General features: G+C 45.0%; 1 protein-coding gene across 1 annotated transcript in view; it reads right to left on the bottom strand.

The window, feature by feature from the left end:
• Positions 1–12,836, bottom strand: part of CEP290 (centrosomal protein 290) — a 115,960-nt gene that overhangs the window by 1,483 nt on the left and 101,641 nt on the right. Inside the window, exons 49-51 of the mRNA XM_026648828.2 lie at positions 6,201–6,342; positions 971–1,044; positions 731–834 (exon numbers count right to left, since the gene is read on the bottom strand). Coding sequence (XP_026504613.1) covers positions 731–834; positions 971–1,044; positions 6,201–6,342 — 320 coding nt within the window. The remainder of the gene's footprint in view (positions 1–730; positions 835–970; positions 1,045–6,200; positions 6,343–12,836) is intronic.

Consider the following 12,836-nt stretch of genomic DNA (forward strand, 5'->3'; position numbering starts at 1 on the left):
CTGTACAACAAGGTCTCAATGAAAAATATTAAGCGGCTAGTCTTTGTTGTGAAGTAAACATTTTGATTGACTGAGTGCAGTGCTATCTTAATGAATCTGCAGTCAGAATCTGAAATGAATCTGAAACAATAGCTCTGAGAGGTTTGACATGCCCCCCCTTTTTTTTTTTAAATTAAGTCTTATTAACCTTGGTTCCTGGTAATAAGTTTAAAGACCAACATTGTTAATTTCACTGTGATAGCTGAATGTTTCTGCTGAAACTTTTGTTTTTTAAATCCAGTGCGCCTGGCAGTGCTAGACTGTTAAACACAGAAGAAAGCAATTATGTCATTTACTCCAGTGCATTTTCCAATCCAGTTTTAAATGATTCAATCAACAGTGCTCCTACCACTTCTCTTGAGAAACTATTCCAAAACTGAAGGAAGGGAGCTGTGGTAAATGTTCTTTAGCTCAAAGGTGCTTTTAAAAATTAATTTAATAGCATAGTTCCACTGTTACGCCCCCGTCCTGACACTTGTTATGTGGTTACAAGCAGTACTGAGTAGCTGTAAACTTGCTAGTGGATAGCCTAAAACATGATTTCTGATAGCAGTTGTATAATACATACACGGTTGTAATTTAATTTACTGTTAAGGAATTACTCCCAATTCTCACTAGTGTAGTAAATGAGAGCAGATTCCAGCCCAAATTATTGAAAAATCCTTATACTTTAGATACTGAAAAGGACTACCGGCTGCAGAGCCTTCGCTTGCATTGATGCCTGTTTGATGTCGGTAAGCCTCCACCTGGTGAGCTAGTTCTGCTTTTTCCTTCTCCAGCCGATTATTGGTTAATCTGTAAAACAATTAATTTGAAATATTGTGAAGAGTAAAAATTGCTCTGGGTATTCCTCTCTAAGAACTTCTCATTCTCATTTCTGTACATGGTGGAGCGGGGGTTCATTTTTTAGGAGTGATTCTTGGTACTTTACCTGAGAAGCTGAAGCTCTCTGGCAAGACCTTGCTCTGTGCTAGCACCTTCAGGAAAGTGTTTGAGAAGCTCAATCTTAAGTTTAAAAAAAGTATAAGGAAAATGAGGAAATTTTACATTTGAAAACAATATCTGTAGTTACATTTACTAATTCAAAGCAACTCAATTTGAGAATACAATAGATAAAGTAATACAGGGAAAGGAAAAAATAGACGCCTAGTAGCAGAGAGAATTGTAGTATTAATCTTAAAGAAAAGGTAAACTGAACTTTTAATTGGACAAACAAATAAATTGCAATATAAAATCTTTCAGAAGCGTCTTTGTAGATGCTGGTAATTCCTATAAAGCCTCTGAAGTTATCTGCAAGCCTATTCTAGTAAATATGAATTAGTGCTTCGGCTGCCTTGTAGGAAGGAATAGAAAATACAGAGTAGTCTAGATAAAGATCAAGGGCCAGATTTACTAAGGTATTTATATGCATAAAGATGCAGATAGACATCTAGTGGGATTTACAAAAGTGTCAAAGTGAGCTAGGCCTAGCCTCCTTAGGTGCTTTTTGAAAGTCCCACTAGGTGTCTGTCTGCATCTCTAGATGCCTAAATACCTTTAAGTTTGGCCCTAAGGACTTGATTATGTAAAAAAAATTAAATGAAGGTAAAATTTTAATCTCTATGAATTCCACTATTTTAAAGTATTAACTTTCACATTGTTTGAAGCTGATCATAACTAACATCTTTTAAGCAATAAAAGCAGAGGACCTGATCATGTGATCCTTATTTTTGTTAGAAACAATTACTTATGAGTAAAGGTTGTAGGATCAGGCCCATAGTCAGTAGTTGAGGAATTAGTGTCCTTTATCCTCACATACTGTTCTCTCTCAGGCCTTGGCTACACTGGCGCTGTACAGCGCTGCAACTTGCTGCGCTCAGGGGTGTGAAAACGCCCCCCCTCCCCCGAGCGCAGCGAGTGCAGTGCTGTAAAGCGCCAGTGTAATCAGTGCCTGCAGCGCTGCAAGCTACTCCCCTCGGAGAGGTGGAGTACTTACAGCGCTGCAAGAGAGCTCGCAGCGCTGGCGGTGCGACTACACTTGCGCTTCACAGCGCTGCCGCGGCAGCGCTGTGAATTGCCAAGTGTAGCCAAGGCCTCAGAGGTTTTGGGAGAAGGGAAGTGGTCAGGAGTCAGAAGGAGTTTTGAGCATTATCAAATATGGAAGAAAGCAAAGTAGAGGTGGCAGTGGGTATGGGCAGCAATCAGTTAAAACAAGGCATTCAAAGAATCAGACAAATCAAACAGCACAATTGGCAAATCACCTAGATAAATGCAGTCAAATAACTAATTAGTTGAAAATATGGTAGTCAGTTGAAAACAATGGAAGATAAATGGGAAATAATCAGTTCAAATAAAATGCAGATCAGTCCAATAGGGGACTATACAGAGAAGTCAAGAATTCTGGGACAAAGTGGATGCACTCCCTTCAATCTTTGGTCCTGGATAGGTTAGATACAGATGAATGGAACCTTCCTGTGGCCGCTGAGGGCTTGCACAATGTGGCCCTAGCAAGAGCTCTGGCTGTGTGACATGGCTCGCTACTGGTGGCAGGTCAGAGGGAAATAGTATAGTAGTCACCTCACTGAACCTATTTGAGTGAGCCCTAAGATTGGGAAGCCTTCAAGAGAGTAGGAGTGCTAGATACACACTGATCCAAAGAGACAGACACATCAAAGAGTTTCTCCCTTTCTTGAGATCCTTCAAACAGGATAAATAATAATACTTTACTCTCATAAAGTGCTGTTCTTTTGTAGATCACTCAAGGTGCTTTACAAAGAAAGGCAAGTTGTATTAGCTGAATTTTACAGAGGGGCAAACTGAAGTTTGGAGATAGAAAGTGACTTGCTCAAAATCACACAGCAAGTAAGCGGTAGACACAGGACGTGAACTCAGTTCTCTGGACTCAAGGTATGTCTACACTCACAGTGGCATGTAGAGTACAGACACTGCACACGCAACTAGCATGGGTAAAAATAGCAGTGTAGATGAGGAGGCATGGATTAGGCGAGTAGAGTATCCTACATGCTTGAACTCCTACAGTATATATCCTACACAGGCTCTCTACGTGCCCAAGCAGTGCTTCCCACATCTACACTGCTATTTTAACTAGTGCAGTGCAGTATCCTGCAGCTACCCCACTGCCAGAGCGTTTCCCTGCTACAGTGAAAGGCTCTGCCAGCTTCCCATTGCCACAGTGAAAGGCTCCAGTAGTGTGGAGCTGCTAGAGCCTTTCATTTTGGCATGTAGCTACACACAACAGTGACAAATGTGGATGTGGTCTACTTTTCACTGTGATGTGACTTACTGTACTTCAAAATAGCACCCTGTAACCCCCATATTCACCACTTGTATATGGTTATATTTTGTACAAAGAATGCCCTGTAAGGTTTCATATGAAAAGTAATGATTTGCTGAAACTCACTGTTCTGTCAAAATATGTATATCTTCATTCTACACAGAGTTATGAGATTTTGCTATATGGTTGTTACTGAAATATGTTGTGAGTCTGGGAGACGCCCACAGCTAGCTCTCTAGTGGCAACAAAGGACGTGACCTACAGCCTGACAGGTGTTAAGTGACCATCACCAGCCATTGACCAGCAGGGGAATTGTAACAAGAGATGTACTATTCAATAAGAGACAGCTGCTTGAGCTCTACACAATGGGGATTGCTTAATTCCCTGACTCAGCAACGTATCAGGACATGTGATACCTGACTCCATGTCTGAGCCAGTATTTTTCCAGGCCCATGAACTGAGGGTATAAAATAAGGGACAGTGGCATCATAAGATCACCTCTCTCCTCCCCCACCTACTCTGAAGGCAATAAGAATGTTGGGAAGAAAAAGACTTTTAACTGGGTCCTAGGCTAAGCAGTATTAAGAACTGTGAACTGCTTACAGTGCCTAGTGGGGTGAGATAAACTGATTGATTCAACCCATGCTTAGTCTGATAAAGTTTAGGATTTAGAATGCGTGTTTACTTTTTATTTCTTATGTAACCATCTCTGACCTTTATACCTAACACTTATAATCACTTAAAATCTATCTTTCTGTAGTGAATAAACTTATTTTAATGTTTAATCTTAACCAGTGAGTTCGTCCTAAGCGCTTGGGGGAATCTGCTGAGATTACAAAGGCTGGTGCATGTCCACTGTATCCTTTGATAAAGTGGCGAACTAATTAATGAGCTTGCATCGTTCAAGAGGGTCTTGAGCAGTATAACATTTCTGGGGTTGAAGGCTGAGTCTGGGGGGAATTTGCTGATGTTTCCCTGTGTACAGTTTGAGTGGCTTGGAGAGCACTCATGCAGCTTAGCTGGGTGTGTCTCTGCATGTTGTTAGCTGAGTGATAATAGGACCTGGGCGGGTTTGCTGCTTGTCACTAGCGTAGCATTGGAAGAGACAACCCTGGCTGAAGAGTTAAGGGCATACCGGGTCCCACAGTTCCAGATTTTACCCTGAGGGTCTGTCACAGATATATAGCTACATGTGTAGTGCCTGTACTGTACATTTCTGTAAGTGTAGGCATAGTCTCCACCTTGTGTTCTATCCTTTAAATCACAGTGTATTCTTGACCTAAGTCAATGGGACATTTTGTCAATGGCAGGGTACAAATGGCTTGTTCAAAGGGAAGCATTTATACATGGGAATAGGGGGTGAGTTATGTATACTGTGAGGCCTAGCTCACGCTCTACCTTACTATCAGGTTAAAAAAAAAAACACAGACCCTGGGGAATTTTGCCAGTTTCACTCCAATGAACTAAGGCCCAAGAATGAGAATTCTGTGAAGATGGTATCTTTCAAGGATGAAATGGTCAATAGGGAGAGAGTTTAGAGGTAGTATTTTAATAAAGCAAAACTTTTAAATCAGTATTTCCTAAATAAAGCCGTTATCTTTTTGTGCTAGATATGTTATGAATACAATGGTTTGTATTTCAATTAGAAGAGGTTTATTCCAGTTAGGGCATTTGAATGAACATGCTTCTCAAATGAATTGTAATAGTCAATGATCTCATATAGTTTTGCTTTTTGTATTGGGTATTTTAATCTATTGTTGCTAAAGTGTTTATTCTTAATCACATCCACAATTTCTGTTCTGCTGATATAGAGTTATGTTTGATGAAGAACAGCTGCAAACTTTATTTGAGAGAGACAAATAAATTGCAGTGTCTTGCTCCAGATTGATAATAAAAAACGGCAAAGTTTACATACAGATCTCTGCTGATTTTGCCCCAGCCCAGTGTTCAGATTACTGATACTTAATCCAAAACTAGCACTTAAACTTTAAAAATTACTCAAAATAAGTCACAGTTCTATGCATTCTGACAAACCTTTGATTGCTCATATAATGCTGGAGAAATGTGATATACCCATTAAAAACAAGACAAGACTGGGGCTAATCCTGGCAAATAGAGTCCTGGGGCTAATTACTCGGGACATTTAAAAGAACTCTGTGTCAAGTCTAGTGGGCCAAAAATTTGACCCAACTTTTCTTTTTAAACATATGATTGTAAAGTGTTTATTAATTTATATTTTTCAGTATATTAAATACACTTGTAAGCATCTCTACGTTCTGCATATACAGAATATAACATTAAACAGTTACAAGTTAAATGATAAAATGTCAAACTGAAAGCCTTCCTCTTATACACTGTGGGATTCCACCCTCTGAACCAACCCATGAAAGCTAAAGTCTGAATAAGGAGATTGACTTTCTGAGCATAGTGCAAGAACTAAGTCAACAAACAGCTCTATTGAATGAGTTAGAAGAAAATTTTAAGGCATATTAAAATATCCATACCTACAGCTCAGCACTTACGAACAATACTACAGTGATAAATGTTTAGACGTGTAAAGTGGTGGAAAGTCTACCTCTGATTATGTTTCCCATTTAATTATGTTAAAATAGAGTTAAAGTTGAGAGTTCATATCAGAAATTTAGGGTTAATCACATTATAGGGATTAGACCAATATTAAGCTTTGTTAACCAAGCACATTCACAGCTAAGGTTAAATTTAAAAGAAATCCAAACATGCTGAAGTATGGAAATGTATAGTTAGGGTACACAAATAATGAAAAACATTACAATAACAAACCTACAGACGTGTACAAGGGAGAAAAAAATCTGCTTTTTATTATTATAGATAAGATAAATTTGTCACCGTTAGACTATGTTTTACTCACTTGTTCCTTTAAGTCCTGTGTGTTTTTTTCAATCTTGTGTTCACGCTCTGTTGCCTCTCGCAGTAGCTGTTTAAGATCAGTAATGCTTTGATTTTTTTTGGCAACATCAGTTTCCAGTTCTTTCATCTTAGTTTCATACATCCTGAAAACAGGAAAGAAAATTAAGGCTATTCTGCAAATACTATGCTTAGTCTAGAAAATATTTTTTTCCCCATCCTGCAAACCCAACACACAGTCCAAAGGACTATAGCAAAATCTAACCTTTTGAAAAACAAAGATGGTGACCTCAGTAGAACATGCGCATGTGTGCTAAAAACAGAATGTAGCCAAACAGCACAGGCAGCAGGACAGGCTAGTCACACTGAGTATGTACCTATGGTCTTGAATGGGTACTTAGGGCGTACCCATCCCCCTGTCTGTGCCATCGCAATTACACTCTATTGATAGCCCATTAGCTCAGTGAAAGCTAGCATGAGTATGTCTCCTTGAGCTGGGAATCACACCCCCAGTTCCAAGTACAGACATACCCTTAATGTTCTAGAGTTCTAACTCTTATTTAGATAGGCTGTCAAAGTTTTGGAAAAACAACCACCCTGTTTGTAAATAACTTGTACAGAGCATAAGAATGGGTGTTGGCTTTGATTTTCAAGGGAACAGTTGAGGAACATGATCCACCTCTACCTCAGTAGAACGCTGTCCTCGGGAGCCAAAAAATCTTACCGTGTTATACTGAACTTGCTTTGATCCACCAGAGTGCGCAGCCCCCCCCTCCACCCCCACCCGGAGCACTGCTTTACCGCATTATATCCGAATTCGTGTTATATCGGGTTGCGTTATATTGAGGTAGAGGTGTATGTAGCAGTTTATAATGAAATTCATCAACATTAAATTACTTGCTACAATAAGAGTAAATCTAGTGTCAAATAACTCATAGTTAGGAGAAAAGATCCACAAGGCAACATTTATTAAGTGAATTGACTGTAGAAGAATGGAAGTTACATGAATAGTGTTGTTGAGCAATTAATATAATTTACCACAGTATGTGGAAAACAAACTTTCCTTCAATATTAGCTAAGAAAGTGTTCATTATGCATTTTTTCTGGGCAAATATATTTATTATGGCTAAAACAGAGGGAACTTGATGCCTTAAGATCAGAGTAACACTTTCCCATCCACTACAGGTGGAAGAATTGACTGGCTACAGGCCCAACTGTTTACTAAAAATATATTATCTTGGGCCTGGTCTACACTAGGCTTTTATGTCGAATTTAGCGCCGTTATATCGAATTAACCCTGCACCCGTCCACACGAGGAAGCCATTTAGTTCGACATAGAGCTCTCTTTAAATCGATTTCTGTAATCCTCCCCAACGAGAGGAGTAGCGCTAAATTCGAAATGGCCATATCGAATTAGGCTAGGTGTGGATGGAAATAGACGCTAATAGCTCCGGGAGCTATCCCACAGTGCACCACTCTGTTGACGCTCTGGACAGCAGTCCGAGCTCGGATGCTCTGACCAGCCACACCCCGGGAAAATTTGAATTCCTTTTCCTGTCTGGGCAGTTTGAAGCGCAGTTTCTGTTTGGACACCGTGGCGAGCTCAGCAGCAGTGGCAGCAGTGGCAACGATGCAGAGCTCTCCAGCAGAGATGGCCGTGCAATCCAATAGAAAGAGGGCCCCAGCATGGACGGATCGGGAAGTCTTGGATCTCATCGCTGTGTGGGGAGATGAGTCCGTGCTTTCCGAGCTGCGCTCCAAAAGACGGAATGCAAAGACCTATGAGAAGATCTCTAAAGCCATGGCAGAGAGAGGCTACAGCCGGGATGCAACGCAGTGCCGCGTGAAAATCAAGGAGCTGAGACAAGGCTACCAGAAGACCAAAGAGGCAAACGGACGCTCTGGATCCCAGCCCCACACATCCCGTTTCTACGAGGCACTGCATTCCATCCTAGGTGCGGCCGCCACCACTACCCCACCCCTGACCGTGGACTCTGAGGATGGGATATTGTCCGCGGCCGGTTCCTCCGACATGTTAGCGGACGGGGAAGATGAAGAAGGAGATGAGGAGGACGAGGCAGTCGACAGCGCTGGTACCGCTGATTTCCCCGACAGCCAGGAGCTCTTCATCACCCTGACAGAGATCCCCTACCAACCGTCCCCCGCCGTTACCCCAGACACAGATTCAGGGGAAGGATCAAGCAGTAAGTGTTTTAAATATCTAAACATTTATTTACAACATAACTGGCATATTTAAAATATTAACAGTAGCTAAAGTGCTTTAAAACATGTAAACATTTATTTGCAACAAAACAGGAAGATTGAAAATATTAACAGTGGGTAAAGTGCTTCAAAACATGTAAACAGGAAAGTCAAACAAAAGGGGAATCAGTGCAAAGTGTATCATGATTAGTCTGTCTTTGGGCGCCTCAATATATAGTCCGAACCATTTTCAAAAAATTGCACAATGTCCGCTTCATGATTATAGTGCCCAAAACCCTGCAGTCATTTGTCCCTCCAAGGGCACCTAAGCCAAGAACTGGTCAATGTAACCGGGGATAGAGGCGACATCCTCCGGGGAGAACTCCTCATACACCTCCTGCAGGTGTTTTTCCAGCCTCATCAGCAGGTTCCTGGGCAGGGAGAGCTTATTAGGCCCCCCGTGGTAGGACACGTTTCCCTGCCACAACGCCAGCAGGTACTCCGGGATCATGGCCTTGCAGAGCAGCGCAGCAAATGGCCCCGGTTTCTGCAGGCTGTCCCGGAGCATCTTCTCCTTCTGGCTCTCCGAGACCTTCAGGAGGGTGATGTCTGGCATGACTCCCTGCTGTGAATTAGGTAGGGGAAAGTTAGTATTGGGACTGCTTGCCCGTCCCTTTACAGAACTGCAACCGCCGGTTTACAGCCACGCGGTTTACAGCCGCGAGGGGGTGGGACAGGGCCAGAGTTCATGCTTGCAGGATTGCTGCCAGCAGAGACTCGCATTGCTTTCTATGTGAAAGGAGGCCAGTGCCACTCTTAAAGTTTTAAGCGGCCACAAGTCTACGGCTTACCATGTTTGCCAGCTAGACAAAGTCCGGTGTCCAGCCCTGCTCCTCAGCTCGCCACAGCAAGACCGCAGGCACGGTAGGCGAGGGCCGAAAATTCGACCTTGTCCTCAGTGCGCGTGTGATAGGTGCTCTGCATGGTCTTGTTCACAGAGAAAGACTATGTTCTCTGTTCACAGATACATTGCTCTGTCTCAGGAATTCACTCCCTTTTTCCAATTCCCACAGCCACATCTGCCCAGAGGCTAGCGCACATTAGGAGGAGGAAGAAGAGGACACGGGAAGACATGTTTGCTGAACTAATGGCATGCTCCCGAGCACAGGCAGCCCAGCAGACACAGTGGAGGGAGAACTTGTCCCAAATGCACTGGGCAAACATTGAACGGGAGGAGAGGTGGCGACAGGAGGACAGGCAGGCTACTCAAACGCTGCTTGGACTAATGAGGGAGCAAACGGACACGCTCCGCCGCCTTGTGGATGTTCTGCAGGACCGGAGGCAGGAGGAGAGAGCCCCGCTGCAGTCTCTCTGTAACTGCCCTGCCCCGCCACCAAGTCCCATACCCCCCTCACCCAAAGTCCAAACACGGAGGGGTGGAAGGGGCCATGAAAAATTTCACTCCACCCCTGCGGACTGCTCTAGCACTAGAAGGCTCTCATTCCCCAAAATTTGAAAAGTCCTTTCCTACCCGCCTCACACAAGACCCCGTCCAAGTTTCACCCCCCCGTTCCATGTGCGGTTGTTAATAAAGAATACGTTTCTGTTCATTTCTGTTTCCATCCTCTTCTTTTGGAGGGGAGTCTGTCTGAAGGGGGGGAAGGGGCTTGGTCATTGGACAGGACAGTCATCTTTAGCAGGGGGCAGGTGCAGCAGCAGGGCACATATACAGTGCAGTGACTAGTTATCCTGGTCAGTCTGGGAGGTGGTTTTCATGTTCTGTGTGGTGGGGGGGGTGGTGTTGCTCTGTGACTTGGTGGCGGGGGAGGGCAGTTACAGATCTTATGCAGCGGTCCTTACCCTGGATCACAGAGCCGCGCAGCAGGGGATCTGTAACCCTCCTCCCCCTGCAAGACAGTCACATAGCCGACACATACACGCAGTCCCAGCCAGGAGGGCTGGCAGGCTCCGTTGAAACAACCAGTCCACCACCGTGGAGCCTGTCATTCCTGGAGTTTAGAAGCATCATTTGCATCACAACACTAAACCCGCCCCCCGCCACAGTCTGCGTCCCAGGTTTAAAACATTCCCGCGAAAACAGTAATAAAGACAATGGTGTCCATTAACAAAACAGAACAGATTTTATTTTTTGGGAAGGGGGTGAAGGGGGTATGTGATTGGAGAGGATAGTCGACGGCAACTGGGTAAAGAAACGGGGGCAAGTTCTGCTTGTGTGTCCACAAACTTAAAAGTCACTGAGTACCCTGCTCAGCCTTGAAACTGGCTTTCAAAGCCTCCCGGATGCACAGCGCGTCCCGCTGGGCTCTTCTAATCGCCCGGCTGTCTGGCTGGGCGTAATCAGCAGCCAGGCTATTTGCCTCAACCTCCCACCCCGCCATAAAGGTCTCCCCCTTGCTCTCACACAGATTGTGGAGCACACAGCAAGCTGCAATAACGATGGGGATATTGGTTTCGCTGAGATCACAGCGAGTCAGTAAGCTTCTCCATCTCCCCTTGAGACGGCCAAAAGCACACTCCACCACCATTCTGCACTTGCTCAGCCGGTAGTTGAAGAGTTCTTTTTCAGTGTCCAGGGCGCCAGTATAGGGCTTCATGAGCCAGGGCATTAGCGGGTAGGCTGGGTCCCCGAGGATCACTGTAGGCATCTCCACATCCCCAACAGTTATCTTGTGGTCCGGGAAGTAAATACCTTCCTGCAGCCGTCTAAACAGACCAGAGTTCCTGAACACGCGAGCGTCATGAACCTTGCCCGGCCATCCGACGTAGATGTTTGTAAACCGTCCCCGATGGTCCACCAGTGCTTGCAGCACCATTGAAAAGTAGCCCTTTCGGTTGATGTACTGGCTGACCTGGTGGCCCGGTCCCAGGATAGGGATGTGAGTCCCATCTATAGCCCCACCGCAGTTTGGGAATCCCATCGCAGCGAAGCCATCTATGATGGCCTGCGCGTTTCCCAGGGTCACTACCTTTGACAGCAGTACCTTGACGATTGCCTTGGCTACTTGCAGGACAACAACCCCCACGGTAGATTTGCCCACGCCAAAGTGGTTCGCGACTGACCGGTAGCTGTCCGGCGTTGCAAGCTTCCAGAGGGCTATGGCCACTCGCTTCTGGACAGTCAGGGCTGCTCGCATGCGGGTGTCCTTGCGCTTCAGGGCAGGGGACAGCAACTCACAAAGTTCGAGGAAAGTCCCCTTCCGCATGCGAAAGTTTCGCAGCCACTGGGATTCATCCCAGACCTGAAGCACTATGCGGTCCCACCAGTCCGTGCTTGTTTCCCGGGCCCAGAATCGCCGTTCAACAAAATCCACATGCCCCATTGCCACCGTGATGTCCTGGGCGCTGGGGCTCGTGGTTTCTGACAGCTCTGTGCTACTCTCCGACTTCAGGCCCTCACGGCGGTGCCGTAGCCTCCTCGCCTGATTTCTCTGCATCTGCCTCAGGGAAAGGTGTATGATAAGCTGCGAGGCGTTGAGAACGGCCACAACTGCAGCGATGGTCGCAGCGGGATCCATGATCGCAGTGCTGTGGCGTCCGCGCTGTCACTGATCTAAAAGTGCGCGAACTGATTTCCCGCCGGCGCTTTCAGGGAGGGAGGGAGGGCGGTAGTGACTGACGGATGACGACAGTTACCCAAAAGCACCCTCGCCACATTTTTTTACCCAGAAGGCATTGGGGGCTCGACCCAGAATTCCAATGGGCAGCGGGGACTGCGGGAACTGTGGGATAGCTGCCCACAGTGCACTGCTTCCAATGTCGACGCTTTCCCTGGTAGTGTGGACTGACAAAGTCGAATTACTGTCCTTAGTGTGGACACACACGTTCGACTTTCTAATATCGATTGCACATATTCGATTTAACTAAAATCGAACTACTCTCGTAGTGTAGACATACCCTTGGAAAGGTAGGCAGAAGGGTCTGGGTATATTACCTTCTATTCTCTCCAATCCTTTGTAGGATGCCTGGGGTTCATCTACCATCATACTCCTGATGTGGGGAAGGGGCTCCTTCCTCCTCTCAGACTATTGTTTTGTTGAGGGTTTTTTTTTGTGGTGGTGTAATTTTGAAGCAGCATAACCCCTCTGTTTATATCCCTTCCCATTGACCACCACCACCAGAGTGCTATTAACAAGGCAAAGTCGGAGAAATTCAGGTCACAGACCTTTCAACAGTTTTGTGGGTGGCTGTTGTTTGATCAGTTGTGGAGGAATTTGCCTTCATGGTAGGATGCTATGGGGCTTGCTTATCATGCTCAGCAAATACCACAAAATTATTCTTCAAAGCCCAGTTACAATATTCTGTAATAGTACAGGGCAGAATCTGGAAGGTAGTCCCCTCAGCATAGCAATCCAGCATTTTGCAGCTGCAAGGGAGGGTTCATTCTCAGAACAGTAAACAGTTTCTGAAGCAGCAGAGC

Source organism: Terrapene carolina, unplaced genomic scaffold (genome assembly GCF_002925995.2).
Source record: "Terrapene carolina triunguis isolate 2854851 unplaced genomic scaffold, T_m_triunguis-2.0 Scaffold68, whole genome shotgun sequence".
Taxonomy (NCBI): Eukaryota; Metazoa; Chordata; order Testudines; family Emydidae; genus Terrapene; species Terrapene triunguis.